A 15,056-nucleotide genomic window follows, 5' to 3' on the forward strand; every position below is an offset into this window, starting at 1 on the left:
TCTCTTGGTCCTGTGGATTTTCTAATTGGGTAACATTATAAAGCCTACAATGTTACATAATGCATTAAATATAAGGCCTCTAAATCGATGGTCAAAACGTGACACAAAATGTACACAATTTTCAATATCACTTAACTGTAGCGAGTCCGCAGTTGAACAGACTTTAATACTAAAATGGTTCTTTAGTATTTAAAAATACTTCCAATGTGGGTTCCTGAAGTGTAAAAAAGGTTAACGTATCGATGTACATGTCTAAGTAACCTGTTACTGTTTTGCATTGAAGTCATTTTTATATGTGCAAGACAACATTCTGATAAAGGTGGGACAAGATTTGTCTATTGCATGCTGGGATAAACAAGCATAAAGTCACAGTTTTGAACCGGTTTGGTTGAATCCCTCCTCCTCACCATATTTATAGAACCATGTATATTTTACTTTGACAAACCAGTTATATAAAATAGCTAACTGGAAGTCCTATTTGGATTCATGTTAAATGAGCCTCTTGCATGAAATGTTTTTTGAATGTGTTTGGAAAACCAACATTGAACAAGTCGCATAGTTTCAGCAACCTATTTATGTGTACATTTAAATAGCAAGGTCTTTGAATAGTCTGCAGATATTCTGCTGAACTCAAATGCACAAGTTTTGGTGCTAAATTTGGATCTGCAATGTGTCCCAGCAGAGCTCAAATCTGTAAAAACGTGTCTACTGTATTATGAGCCTTATTTACAACTGGCCACGTGATGGCGCTATTGCACAACACCGAAATGTAGCAGTAGCTGCTGTCAAGCTCCCAATAACAAATCCAAATCAGCAGTATATTATATTGTTTGATATAAGCTCGCTCGCTTTTCTTTTTCATAAACACTCTCTGGAAGGTGGAACAAAACTATATAGTGCAACTAAACATTTCAACCATCAGTCAAAACAGAAGACCTCTAATCGGTAGGTTAAAATGATATAAATGCATATTTGGCCTATGAAGTTGACCATAATCTGGAAAATCCTAAAAAAAAAAAAATTGTTTATTGTACAGTAAGTTGCTTTGATGGTCACCACACCATAGTAAATATATTGTAAAAACGGCACATTTGAGCAGCCAGCAGTCAGAGATGCAGGTGGGAAAATAAGACTGCAACAGGAACTGTGCATCTCACCCTGAGGAATAACAGGTGCGTGATGCAAATCTGAAACGACATTTTTAATGCAGTTCACCATCTGACACCTCAGAGGAATTCTTTCATCACTTTTCCAGAGGACACATTGGATATACAGTGCACAAATTAGGATATGCTTCATATGCATCAAGAGAAATATTACGTACACACACTTAACGCTGATCTTGAATTCAAGCACAAGAACAGTTTAATCTAAATTGCTTACCATTATGACATTTTCCAAAATGCTTTTTGCCGGTAGTAAGACATTTATTAATTCAAAGACCCTTTAAAAAGTTTTGCTAATCATTTAAGTTTTGAAAAATGAAAGCGGAAAACTCTTCTTTTAAATTGTAATAATATCTCACGATATTTTGAGCAAACAAATTCTCCCCTGAAGAGCACAAGAGACTTATTTGAAAACATTGAATAATCCCTAAGTTTTGAACTTTTGCATGCTTTATCAATGCTCTCACATTCATGTCATCCAGATGGATTGTGGACACACTTGATGTCTCAGCTCCTCCTCTCAAGCATGCTGCCGCTCCGCACACGTCCAGATGGTTCGCGAGGAGCCATCCTGTCACAGCCTGTGATGAAAACATACTCACCACGGACTCAAACTCTCTCAAGCTCCATCTATCCATGTAAAACAGGACCATAAAGCTGAAAACACACAGACAAGACTCATAAATCAAGAAATTTTTCATCAGCATTACTTTGTAAGACATACTTCATGTTACTCATAGTAGATATAATTATACTTATTTTATTTAAAACATGCAGCTTTTTGAATCACAAGATGTTAACTGATGGACTGGAGTGGAGTGGATTACTTGTGGATTATTGTGATGTCTATATCAGCTGTTTTGACTCTTATTCTGACGGCACCCATTCACTGCAGAGCATCCATTGGTGAGCAAGTAATATAATGCTACATTTTTCTCCAACCTGTTATGATGACGAAACAAACTCATCTACATCTTGGATGGCCTGAAGCTGAGTTTCAGCTTCTGTTCCTCTTGCATTACAGACTTTAGAGTTATTTTTAGTTCAGAGTAGGAACATCGGCCCTGCATGCAAGTGCATGATGAAACAAACCTATTGCATTCCAAAAACAACAGCAGATTTGCTCTTTTTTTAATATTTAATTATTTTTAATATTTGAATTTTGATTTGCATTGATTTTTGGATAATTCAAAAATCTGAAATGTCCATAATTCCAATAAACCATTGTTTGATCTATCTGATTATTTAAAGAGTGCAGCAGTTATTTTGTTTGTGAGGTCAAATATGAAGTGTTGACAGTGTTAAACTGAGTGACATCGACTGGCCCTAGTTACCTGTGGTTGGCCCAGCCGTGCGTCACTCAGAAAACATCTGGCCAATCAGAAGAGAGGCTCATGAATTAATTAGAAAGGCTAAAATCTACCTGTTCTTAGCAGACCTCCTGAGAAATGAGCTGTAAAAATATAACTAGATTGTTTTTGGTAATTTTACTGCAAACATATATTCTTAAGGACATCTAAACCTAAAATAAAACTCCAGAAAAGTGTACAATATGGGACCTTTCATTTATGAAGTTTTACAACCAATATGGATAATCTTTATATTAGCATCATTAAGTGGGTTAACAGCATATTATATTTCTTGCATTTCTTATGCTCCAAATAAATGAAAGCAACACAAAAGTAACAATTACTATATAATACAACACCACCATGATACTGGTTTTATCTTCTTTATTTATTAACGGCAAGGCAAGTAATGCTATAATACATCCAGCATATAAGTAACATAAAATGGCAATGTTATTCAAACTCGACAAAAACGGCAGATGTGCAACTATTACGAAACATGGTGTAGTGTTTTAAAAAACAAAATATATGTAGAATCAGAAAAAACAGCTCAGTAAATCATGAAATTAACATTTCATTCACTGTCGTCTGTGAAGATCAAATGTGTCTCTCTGTTGAAGTAAGCTGTCTAAGATTTGACCAGCTTCATCAAAAAATTGTTCGATCTTTCCAATATTCTGCGCCGATAAAATTCGGGCCACAACCGCTGAGGCAATAGCCTGTGATTGGCAGGTGTTATGGACCACGCGGTGTCTGACCTTCTTACCGGGTTCAATGATTAAGAATCCCGCCTTTACCGGAGGACCTTGTGTGGTGGACCGTTCCCTTACATACTGCCTCAAGTACGCCGTGTAGAGCTGCATTATCTTTGTCAACCCTGTTCGGTATGACAAACGCAGCGATTCGGCCGTGCCTTTAGGTACGGACGCCAAACGAATCCCATGAATCCTCATGTGCAGGTGGATGGCTGCTCCATTGATCCACTGCTTAATGCTATAGGAGTTCAGCTGATGATCCACAGTCATGCTCTCAAAGAGCTCGATCAGAACGTATTTCAGCTTCTGGTCGTACAGTTCAGTTATTTCTCCCATTTCATCAATGTCATTGGCCCTCTTAGACACCAGTTTGAGGTACTCACTCGCAATACTGCCGATTTCCGAAGAGTTGTCTAATCCGAATGGCTTCTTAAACGGGTCCGTGGTAACTCCATCCTTCTGAATGATAATACTGGACACTAGAGCATCTAAAAGGAAAGATAAAGCGAGAGCCACAACTCCAACACCTCCATAAGATACATTCGTGCTTTGTCCAAAAATAGAGGTGAGGTTGGAGTTGAAAGCCACCAGCTGGTCTGTGGTCAAGGTTTGCTGGACAGCAGTGTACTGCAGGTTGAGAGCAGTGCTGGAATTGAGCGACAGGAGGTTTGCCACCGTCCCATCAAGGGTGATGTCAGGGAGGATCCCACTGTCCTGGGCAACCCTGTAAATGCTGTCTATAGTTGCTGGAGATGGAGTGCAGGGATGATTTCCCATGCTTAAATGCTGTATTCTAGTCGTCTTAGTAAGTCAACCATGAAGAAGGATTTGTGCAGTGGAACTCAAAGCAGATGTTTTGAAATGGCCAAAGTACACGGTTTAGTCCACACAAAAACAAACAGTGTGACAGGCCAGGTTAAACATTGACAGATTCAAAGATGCGAATCCTGTAACCTAACTAAGAAATCCAACAAGTAGAAACAGATTTTTTTTTTTAATTTACTTTGATGGAAAAGCTATTAAAAATAAATATAATAAAATAAATGCAGGTGGGTTTTGCAGAGATAATATTAAAGAACCATGTTTAGCTCATTAAAGAACCTTTCAGCAATACGTTCTTAAAAAAACATTCTTTCTTTGTGTGAAAAAAATTGTAACATTCTGAAGAAACTTTTGTGGAATGGAAAGGTTCTATAAATGTTAAAGGTTCCTCGTGGAAACACCAATGCCAATAAAGAACTTTAATTTTTTAAGAAGTTAAGATTAAATGTGGATGGTATCTCTCTTTCATGGAGTTTATATGAAGAAAAAAAAATAGGTAACAACATCCTAATTCCCCAAAATCAGCTAGCTAGTTTTTATACATAGATGGCATTCAACTGGAGACTTCAAAAATTATATTCTAGGATGATCGGCAGCAGTATTAAAGGTAAATGGTGGTAAAACATGTTAATCATAAGATTAATAAGGCTGTGATTTGACCATTGGCCAAGTGCCGTGAGTAAGCTCAGCCGTGCTGATATAGAGCCGTATCGCATTGCTATAAGAGTGATATTGTTTTTATTTAACAGTTGGATGGCATAAGTGTGTAAATATACAGGAAACAACAATGGAGTGTCTCTGTGAGTAACTTCTTCCTTCCACAACAGATTCTCACGTTAAGTTTATTAATTGCTTGTTTACACAGAACTCTGGCAGTGAATTACTGAAAAACAAAGGGTCTTAAGATTTTTTGAGCGCCGCAAAGTGACGTGACATTCAGCCAAGTATGGTGACCCATACTCAGAATTCGTGCTCTGCATTTAACCCATCCAAAGTGCGCACACACACACACACACAGTGAACACACACCCAGATCAGTGGGCAGCCATTTATGCTGCAGCACCCAGGAGCAGCTGGGGGTTCGATGCAAGCCAGTGCGATTCACTTTTCACTGCGTTTTACAAAGGTTTAAACTTGGTGAATTCAGCCTGCGAATTCACATCAAGTGACACTGTGTGACCAATGACAGATCGATACATCACAGCATGACCTCATCTGAATTAAAAAAAAAATGCAGCACTGCAGGAAAATGGAGTAGATTGTATGTTTTTACATTTAAGGTGTATTATCATGGTTGAATTATGTTTTTAAAAAGATGCTGAAAGTGCAGTGTGGCCACCCCTTTCCGAAGAGAAGTGCCATCTAATGGCATAACACTGTACAGCAACATACATACACACCTTTTCCCAATACTAAATATTCATAAATACTACAGCTATTGTTTATACACGGCCAGATCACAGCCATGCTAATATAAAGCCATATCGCAATCCAACTTAAATTTTTATGTGTAAAATTTTTTTTTAAAGAAAAACAAGTCATGATATTCCCTCTTAACCAGTGAATGATTTATTACAAAACATCATCCTACGAACAGTCAGAACATTAAAAAATATTTATAAAAAGTTTTTTTTAATCTTTTTTACAAACACACACCAATAATCAGTAAGTCTTGACAATTCTGGCAAAATGGAAGAAACCAGCAGCACACCAGGATATGTATATGATGGATTTCCAGTGCTGTGAAGCTCTAGTGTGAATGTAAGAGCAGATAGTGACCCCGTCTCATCTGAACACCATTTCACACGACAAACACTTCATCCACTAAAGTCTGTGATTACAGAGGGATAAAAGGTCACAACGGGGTCTGCATAACATGAAATTGTTTGAAAAATTACTGTAATTCCAAAGCTTGGTTATACTTGACCATTAAACACATATTGCACTCAGGATGCCATGCCAATGTGCACTGTGTATTCACTGAACATGCACCATGCAAATGATCGGCTGACAGGCAGAAAAATACGGCCTATTCATTTACACAAACTGGTATTACAATTACAGTAGCCTGATGCAAAAAAAAAAAAAAAACCTTACACAGAGGTCGCAATAACAATAAACTTTAAAAATGTTACAAATGTTGAACTTGTGAACATATATTAACACCCGACTGACAGACTGTTGCACCTTCTCATGCAATAAAAATACTGTCCATTAGATTCAAATAACCACATATACAGCTTAGAAAAAGTGTTTTGGAGGGGAGTCATGCATATGAACACAAAAACTTCCAGTCTGACATGTGCAACATTAGAGAGATTTGCCTATTAACAATGACATCAACTGAACTTTAAAACCATAATCTAACTGAAGCCTCCACCCACTGTCTGAACACATTTGTAATCAAGTTAAAAACAGGCCATACAGCTCCCCTCACACAGTAGAAATTCCAATATATGAAAAATGTAAACATTATTCCAAGTACAAAAGCTTGTGAGGACTGCCGACAGCCAACGGTCCATGGAAAACTCAGGATAACGTAGTTTGTTACACATTGATTTCTTGTAAGAGCACACGCGAGTTAAGTTCTAGTTAGTTTGAAATGTGTGACTGCATGCTTTACTTTTTTTTTTTTTTCTCAAAGGTGTCTGTGAGCCCGTTCATCTTAGCACCTGTGAAGATTTTTTTAGGTTGCAGGTAAACATGCAACTCTGGGTGAAATAAATATTCTTATTTTACAGAAAGAATACTTAAGGAAAATTAAATAAAAAAAAATTGTGGGATCTGTGAAAATAACATGCAAAGTTGTGTGAAAAAAAAATGTGCAGAAAGAAATTAAAGACATGCATGAAGAAATAGTGGGAACTGAAAATAACATGCAATGTTTGGTGAAAAAAATTTACAGCATAAATAAAGGAAAATTAAAGACGTATTAAAAAAAAAGGTTGGAACTGTGAAATTACCGTGCAAAGTTGGGTGAAAAAAATATACAGAAAGAAAATTTAAGACAAAATAAAAGACATGCATTAAAAAAACGTGGGAACTGAAAATAACATGCAAAGATGGGAGAATTTTTTTTTACAGAAAGAGTATTTAAACAAAATTGTAGGCATGCAAAAAAAAAAAAAGAAGTAATAATAATAGTGAGAACTGTGAAAGTATACTTCAAAACTGAATGAATGAAAAAACTCTCTCATCATGTACTCAACCCCATGATGTTCCAAACCTGAACATAACCGATTATATTTTAAAGAATGCAGGGAACCAGTTTTTGGTTTCCACTTACTCCCATAGTACGGAAAATAAAATACTAAGCAAGTCAATGGGGACCTTCTTCAAAATATCTTTTGGAATTCTTGAAATGACAGATGTTTTTTATTTTTAGGTGAACTATCCCTGTAGTTTAAAATATTTAAAATCTAAATTCACCTTTAAAAAAAAGGACAAATACAATGTCCTGTTTGGTTTGATGCATGAAATCCACAAATACACTATTGGTTTTTTTGGACACCTTGACGAAAATGTCAAGTTACTCGAAGTGCAAATGTTCAGCACAACAGAGCCCTTTTTTACTTCACATGTATCATTTCAAATGCTCTGGAAACGCTTTGAAATGATAAAATAATAGATAACGAGGGTCAAATGACAATTCCATTCAAAAGCTTTTAAAATCACAAAGTTGGTGCAAAAATGAAAAGCTCATGGGAGGATGAAATTAATTTAAGCATTTGCACATTTTCATAGAAAAATCAAGTCATTCAGTTTCCCTCCTCAACAAGTTTACACAAGGTGAGAAAAACGTACAAGCAACCGTTAAGTTTTCTTTTTGGCCAACAGTATGTCACCAGTGTACATTATAAATTAAAAAAGCATAAATATCCCCTGCATAAAACTAGCTTACTTCCATTTGCACACTAATAAAATACTCTACTTGGTCTGCGTGGCAACAAACATCTCAGTGGGTGAGCTGAGAAGCCTGCGGATATGTAACAGTCTTCAGTCATTTATCTCTCTTTCACTTTGTGTTTATCTGGACTCTGATGCGTTTCCGCCTTCGCTGTCTCGGCGGCTGCTGAGGAGTGTGGGTCGTCTTTGTTGGCAGGATCACCTCGATTCACAATTTCTTCATCCTCTTGCTCGTCTTCATCTGAGCAAAGCCTCCAGTCATCTGCTTCCTCGCTCTCTGATCCTTGCACGGCGATCTGGGGAACTAGCGGATTCCTCCTCGCCATGCACTCCTCCTCCGACTGCGTCTCACCCATCACGTGCCTGGGCCGTGTGCCAGAGGATGCGGGCGTCTGAGGGGGCATCTGAGGAGCCCGGTCATCCGGCTCGTCAAAGCTCACCTCCTGCACAGCTTCTTGTTTCTTGAAGGAATCTCGACGTTCGCAGAGATTCAGCTTGCGCATTACGACCATCTGCTCCATGCGCTCGCCGGGCCAGTCCCTAAATCTTTGGGCGCAAAGATACCCACCCAGCCTGCTGTGATCCGCCATGTATGTGGCTCCACAGGCCCCCTCGGCCTCGGCTTCTCCCGGGACGTCCACCTCGCAGTGCGGGACCTCCAGCGTGTGTCTGCGGGCTGCGTGGGGCTTTTTGTCAGCAAATAAAGCCCCCGAGAGTTTCTCCGCAGACTGGACTCTCTTTAGCAGAGGGGAACGTGGAGGTTCTGCACTCCGGGGTCGGACCACATGCCGAATGATGGTGGGGGGCGACAGGGTCTTTCCGTGGAAGGAGTGGAGGGTTTTGGAGATGCTGGGTAAGGGAGAGGGGGAGCGCTGAGGGGACAGGGCCTGCGGTGAGGAAGTGCAGGCCAGAGGTGAGGGTGGGATATTGCTGGTGGACTTGCGTCTCCCCGCTTTAGTGTAGCGCTGGTTGCTGAGTTTAGACCCGAGGCCGTGCAGAGAGCTGGGCCGCATTTGGACCACCGGTGAACTGGGAGAGCTGGAGCACGGAGAGGCGTTCTGGGGCAGGCTGGCATCTGAACAGATGGCAATGTTTTATGACAATTTGTAACAAAATACAAATATAAACAGCCTTTTTGCCATTTTGTAATAAGAGTAAGTAAACTAGAAATTATGTGCATATTATTAAATATTTCTTCAATATAAAGAGAAATATTTTGAATTTTTTTTTAAAAAAAGGTTTGAAAATAAACAAAGCAATCTGCATATTACAATAAACAATATTCGACAACGAAACATTTTTTGCATTTTTCTAATTGAATAATGGAACTAGAAATAGTGCGGAATCTCAAATATTTATTTTACAATATAAAGAGAAATAATATAAATATATGCAATATATTCAACAAAACTTTTTGTCATTTAAAAATCAAATAAGGGAACTAAAACTAGTGCGCAGTCTTACCTTATTTAGCATTTTCTAAACATGTGATTTAGAAATGAGGCAGAATCTTACACATTTCTTTATTTTACAATATAACCAATTAATAAACAAATGAAAATATAATTTAAAGTGTCAAGATATTTCTATATGTCTATCTCCATGTTTTTAAAACGTCTACATAATATAATAGCCAAAACATTTACCAAACTTTTTTGCTACTTTCTAATTTAATAAGTGAATTACAAATAATGCCATATATAAAAATAAAGAAATAGCTCTTCATTTTATCATATAAATAAAAACAGAATTATATTTAATATGATTATAAGAATTATATTTAAAAATAAAAATATTTGAATATTAATTGAATCAGTGAAATTCATCTTATTTTGCCTTTCTTCATTTTATGTAATATTTATCTTATTTTCAAACTTCTTCCATACGTGTTCAGATCATGCCATACCAGCGGTGTGGTCGGGAACGGGGCTCCGGCAGGGTGTTGTGGGTCCGGAGGAAAGGCTGTGTGTGGGAGAGCCTGGCAGACTCTCGCTGGAGGACACGGAGTGATGCAGGCCGGAGGAGAAACTGCGGCTGCTGTGCATGACGGTGCTCTGTTTGGACAGCTTCTTCAGCATACTGCGCCTCCTGGAAGAACGCCAGACATTATTCAGGTTAAAGAAACATCAATGATGGATCTCCATCTCTTGCAAGTGACATCAAACCATATCTGTTAGGACATTAAATATTGTAAATACGGTTTAAAACAAACAATTCAATTTCAGTAATTTGCATCTAATTTGCGTTCACTGAATTGTATTATGTATGCAGAAGCGTTATTTATGGAATTATTTTTTCTGCACTCTGCGTATTGGGATTGGCCATTGAAAAAAAAAAAAATAATAATAATAATATTATGCAAAATGATATGGGAGCTTAAAAAAAAAAAAAATTCAAGAGTTCTTCTGACCGGTCCTGACTTTCCTTCCATTTGCTCCTCTTACAGCGGCGAGCCATCTTTCCTTTACAGCTGCGCTTGCGTGCCGGACCAATCTTTATCGACGTGTCCTCCAGTGCGATGGTCTGCAGGGCCACCTGGTTACCGCTCTGTGTATTGAGAGAACCAGAATGAATGCAAATGTAATCTGACATAATCTTCATTTTATCTTTTAATCTTCGCAATATTACCTAGAATTAAACTGACAAATGAAAAATAAATAAATAAATAAAACTTAGCAATAATGCAATTTGAACTGCACAGAACAAAAGGTACCTGCAATGGTTTGATTAGTATTAATTTTACTAGCTCAAATTGAATTGCAGATATTGTGAAAAAAATTCCTGATAGTAAAAATCTGTTAAAATTGTCAAAATTGCATTTTAATTAAATGCAGTTAAACTATTACTAGTCAAAACAGATAACTTGCAGAAAACCAATTTATTAAATCAGTAGTGTAGCCAGAAAAGAGACTCTGGGTGTGCATATGAAAATCTGGGTGTGCCACATTTATTGTCAGATTACTGTGAAAATTATGGGATAGTATTTTTGTCGCACTGCTTCCGTCCAACCATACTCCTAGTGGTAATTTGCAGGTTGTGTCAAAATGTAGTTAATTGTTGTAATAATTTTCTTCCAAATACGATAATTTTGAACTTCTGATACTTGGACATTTACAATCTGGCAACACTTTCTGTTGATGTTGGGCCCGGGGAGGGAGAAACATCCTCATCAGGTGTAAAGTTAGGCCTTGTGTCCAGCTGTCCATCAAGCCAAGGTTTTTTGCTAAAAAAAAATTAAGAAATGAGCTCTGCGACATATTGCTAGCTAGCAATGTGCAATCAAAAATGATCTGTTTATATCATAGACTGCTGGGGTCACAGTCAGATCCTGTTTGCTGATTGGTTGGCAGTCCAAATGTCGGCAGCTATATTTTAACAAAAATAATTTAAAATGTAAATTACATTAGAACAATTTGAGCATTATTGCACCATATATTGGATTCTTATTTCTGTGCCCCTGAGAGTATGATTTAGAATGTTCAGTGACGTTACAGAACTGCCAGATTCAAACAGCTTTCGCGCATTGGCTGGCGCTGAGCCAGAGACGGACGGGCTCAACGCTTGTAATATATCACAATTAATATGCAGTGATTTCAACCACATAATGTTTATTTTAGGTTTCATACATTTAAATATAGATAATCACTAGTAAAACAATACATTGCTAGTTTGTAAAATACACACTGATGTCTATTGGAAGCAAATAGACAATAGCAAATGATGTCTAATCTAATCAAATGTAATTTGCCGACGTGTTTTATTCATATATCAGACACACATAGCAGAACAAAGTTTACTCTATTCTTCGTCCAGCTCAACAGCCACTTACTTTCCTGTATTTCGGGAGAAACTGGGGAATTCAAGTGCTGTACGTTAAATCCGGCTGAAAGTACTCTGAACTGCAGCGCTCATCTTGTTATAGATCAAGACAGTTTATAAAGGCTTTTAAACAAAGAATCGGAATATCAGATAGTTGACATGGTAAGCAAGTTTGTGTATATATTTTAATAAAAAAATGAAAAATGAAATAAAACGAATATCGAAACATCTGTTAGTGGCTGCGGTGTGTCACGTGACAATCATGACGTGTCGCCATGAAAACAAGGGGTCAGTTAAAAATTTGTAATTTACGCGTGAAAGGGTTCATTTAAAAAAATATATATTTTCTAAGTAAACAACAATAGCCCAAGTTTAGTAAACATTTTTATTTAGAATATAAAAAATAATTCTGCATCTATTTTTAGGTGTGCCAGCTGCCACTGTGGGTGGCACAGGCACACCCTGGCACACCCGTGGCTATGCCACTGTATTAAATTCTGACTAGTCAAAACTCCTATTTTTGAAATCTTTACTGCAACTTTGACTAGTTATTCTTCATAGAGCAGCTATCTATTAAGTAAAAGACTAGTAAATACTCTAGTTTATTATTTTTTTTATATTAACTTTGATTTTTATTTTATATTACTAATTGATTACTATAAAAAATATGTTGACATCTGTAATTACATCAAAGATATTTGTGATTCAATTTGGACTAGTAAACGCTTAGGAAAAATGTATGACTATTTATAATATGTAAATTCTTAATTAAAATTGTAAACATTTATATATATATTTTATATATATATATATATATATATATATATATATTTTATATATATATATATATATATATATATATATATATATATATATATATATATATTTTTTTTTTTTTTTTTTTTTTTATTTAACATTTATTTGTTAACTGTGTCCACTGTCATTTTGCTGCTCCCAAAATTTTATGAAACATCTCGGTTACGTATGTAACCTTGGTTCCCTGAATAGGGAACGAGATGCTGCGGTGACGTCACCACGTATGGGAACACCTCTGGTGTGACGAATGTCTGAAGCCCTATACCATCCCGCCAATCCTATTGGCCAAATGGCGCATAGCACCACCCTGCGCATGCGCACGCATGATATACCTGGGTGCAGCGCGCCATTTCGCTCAGATTTCATGACTGAAGATGAAGAGTTATCAAGGTACGGAACGGCCAGAACCGCAGCATCTCGTTCCCTATTCAGGGAACCAAGGTTACATACGTAACCGAGATGTTCCCTATCATAGGTCACTTCGATGCTGCGGTGACGTCACCACGTATGGGAACGATATACCAAAACGCCTGACGTACCTGATAACTGAGATCCGAGGAAGCAACTGCTCAAGCGGAGAGAACCCGGGAGCCAGGGGCCATCCTCACATCCAGGCTGTAGGACTTGATAAAAGTGCTCGGTGAGGACCATCCTGCCGCAGCACAGATATCATCCATAGAAGAGCCACTGAGAAAAGCTTGAGAAGAAGCTACAGCTCGAGTGGAATGAGCCTTAACCCCTAAGGGCGAAGCGAGTCCGCGCGCCTCATAGGCCAAAGAAATTGCCTCCACCAGCCAATGAGACATGCGCTGCTTTGTAACTGCATGGCCCTTACTTTTATGTCCAAAGCAGACAAACAGATGGTCAGATCCACGCCAAGGGGCTGTGCGATCCACATAAGTCTTTAAAGCTCTCACAGGGCAAAGACTTAGATCTCCTGACCCGGCCTCAGCAGGTGAAAAAGCTTCCAGAACCACTTGCTGAAAGCGAAAAGGGTTAGATGCGACCTTAGGAACATAGTTAGGCCTGGGCCGCAGCAGCACCTTCACAGAGCCTGGTGCAAATTCCATGCATGAGGGTGAAACAGAAAGAGCCTGTAAATCCCCAACTCTCTTGAGGGAGGATAAGGCCATGAGAAGAAGTGTCTTCAGTGTCAGGATTTTATCTGAGACGGTCTCCAAGGGCTCAAACGGATGCCCTGATAAACCTAACAACACAATGGATAAATCCCATGAAGGAACTCGCACAGGGCGGAAAGGCCTCAGCCGTCGCGCACCCTGTATGAAACGAGAAACTAATGGATGACGCCCCACAGAGGCACCGCCTATGTATTCGTGGTAAGCTGAAATGGCTGCCACGTAAACCTTTAAAGTGGCTGGTGTAACGCCATCCGAGAAACGCTCCTGGAGGAACTCCAGCACTGAAGCCACTGGGCAGTAAACTGGATCCACATTATGATTGCCACACCAGGCTGTAAACAGTCTCCACTTGAAAGCATATAAGCGTCTCGTAGAAGCTGCTCTAGAACTCAATATAGTCTCAGTAGTTTCAACAGAAAGACCGGGACATACTATTGCACTCCGCTCAGTGGCCACGCCCACAGTTTCCACAGATCTGGCCTCGGGTGCCAAATCAGCCCCTGTGCTTGTGATAATAAATCCTGTCTGATGGGAATCTCCCACGGAGAGCCCGCTAGCAGACTGATCAGATCCGCAAACCACGGCTGCGTGTGCCATCGCGGAGCCACCAGCAGCAGCTGTTCCACTCTGTCCCGCCGTATTCTGCATAATACCGCTGGGATCAAACGAATCGGAGGAAAAGCATACAGACTGGTCCTGGGCCAGCTGTGAGCTAACGCATCCACGCCCAGGGGCGATGGGGAGCGTAGGGAGAACCATAGCGGGCAATGCGTAGTCATGCTCGATGCGAATAAATCCACTTTCGCTTTGCCGAATATCCGCCATAACAGATCCACCGTCTGGGGGTGTAATCGCCATTCTCCCTGTTCCAGAGCCTGTCTGGATAGCAGGTCCGCTCCGAAATTCAATCGTCCGGGGACATGAATGGCCCGGATCGAGAGAAACTTGTCCCGAGACCACAGAAGAACACGCCTCGCCAGCCTGCACAGGGGGCGAGAGCGCAATCCTCCTTGATGGTTCAGATAAGACACAACCGCTGTGTTGTCTGATCTGAGCAGCACATGACGGCCGATCAGCAGATCCGCGAAATACTGGAGAGCCAGAAAAACTGCCAGTAATTCCAGTCTGTTTATGTGCCAGCCGCGCTGAGCCGCTGTCCACACTCCGTGGGCTGGTCGCCCTCGACACACAGCTCCCCAACCAGTCAAAGACGCGTCCGTCGTGACAGTCTCTCGGAAAGCATAAATTCCCAATCGAACTCCTGACAGGAGAAATTCGGTTGAC

The 15,056-nt window shown here is 39.2% G+C and overlaps 1 protein-coding gene across 2 annotated transcripts in view; it reads right to left on the minus strand.

Annotated features, from left to right (window-relative positions):
* Positions 1-5,691: 5,691 nt before the first annotated feature.
* LOC113078679 (microtubule-associated serine/threonine-protein kinase 3-like) overlaps positions 5,692-15,056 on the minus strand; it is a 38,942-nt gene continuing 29,577 nt past the window's right edge. For both annotated transcript variants that reach the window (XM_026251013.1, XM_026251012.1), the window contains 3 exons: positions 10,409-10,545; positions 9,905-10,086; positions 5,692-9,073 (listed from right to left, as the gene is read on the minus strand). In XM_026251013.1, the coding sequence (XP_026106798.1) occupies positions 8,097-9,073; positions 9,905-10,086; positions 10,409-10,545 (1,296 nt within the window). In that variant the 3' untranslated portion in view covers positions 5,692-8,096. The remainder of the gene's footprint in view (positions 9,074-9,904; positions 10,087-10,408; positions 10,546-15,056) is intronic.

The sequence above is a fragment of the Carassius auratus genome, unplaced genomic scaffold (genome assembly GCF_003368295.1).
Source record: "Carassius auratus strain Wakin unplaced genomic scaffold, ASM336829v1 scaf_tig00026318, whole genome shotgun sequence".
Lineage (NCBI taxonomy): Eukaryota > Metazoa > Chordata > Actinopteri > Cypriniformes > Cyprinidae > Carassius > Carassius auratus.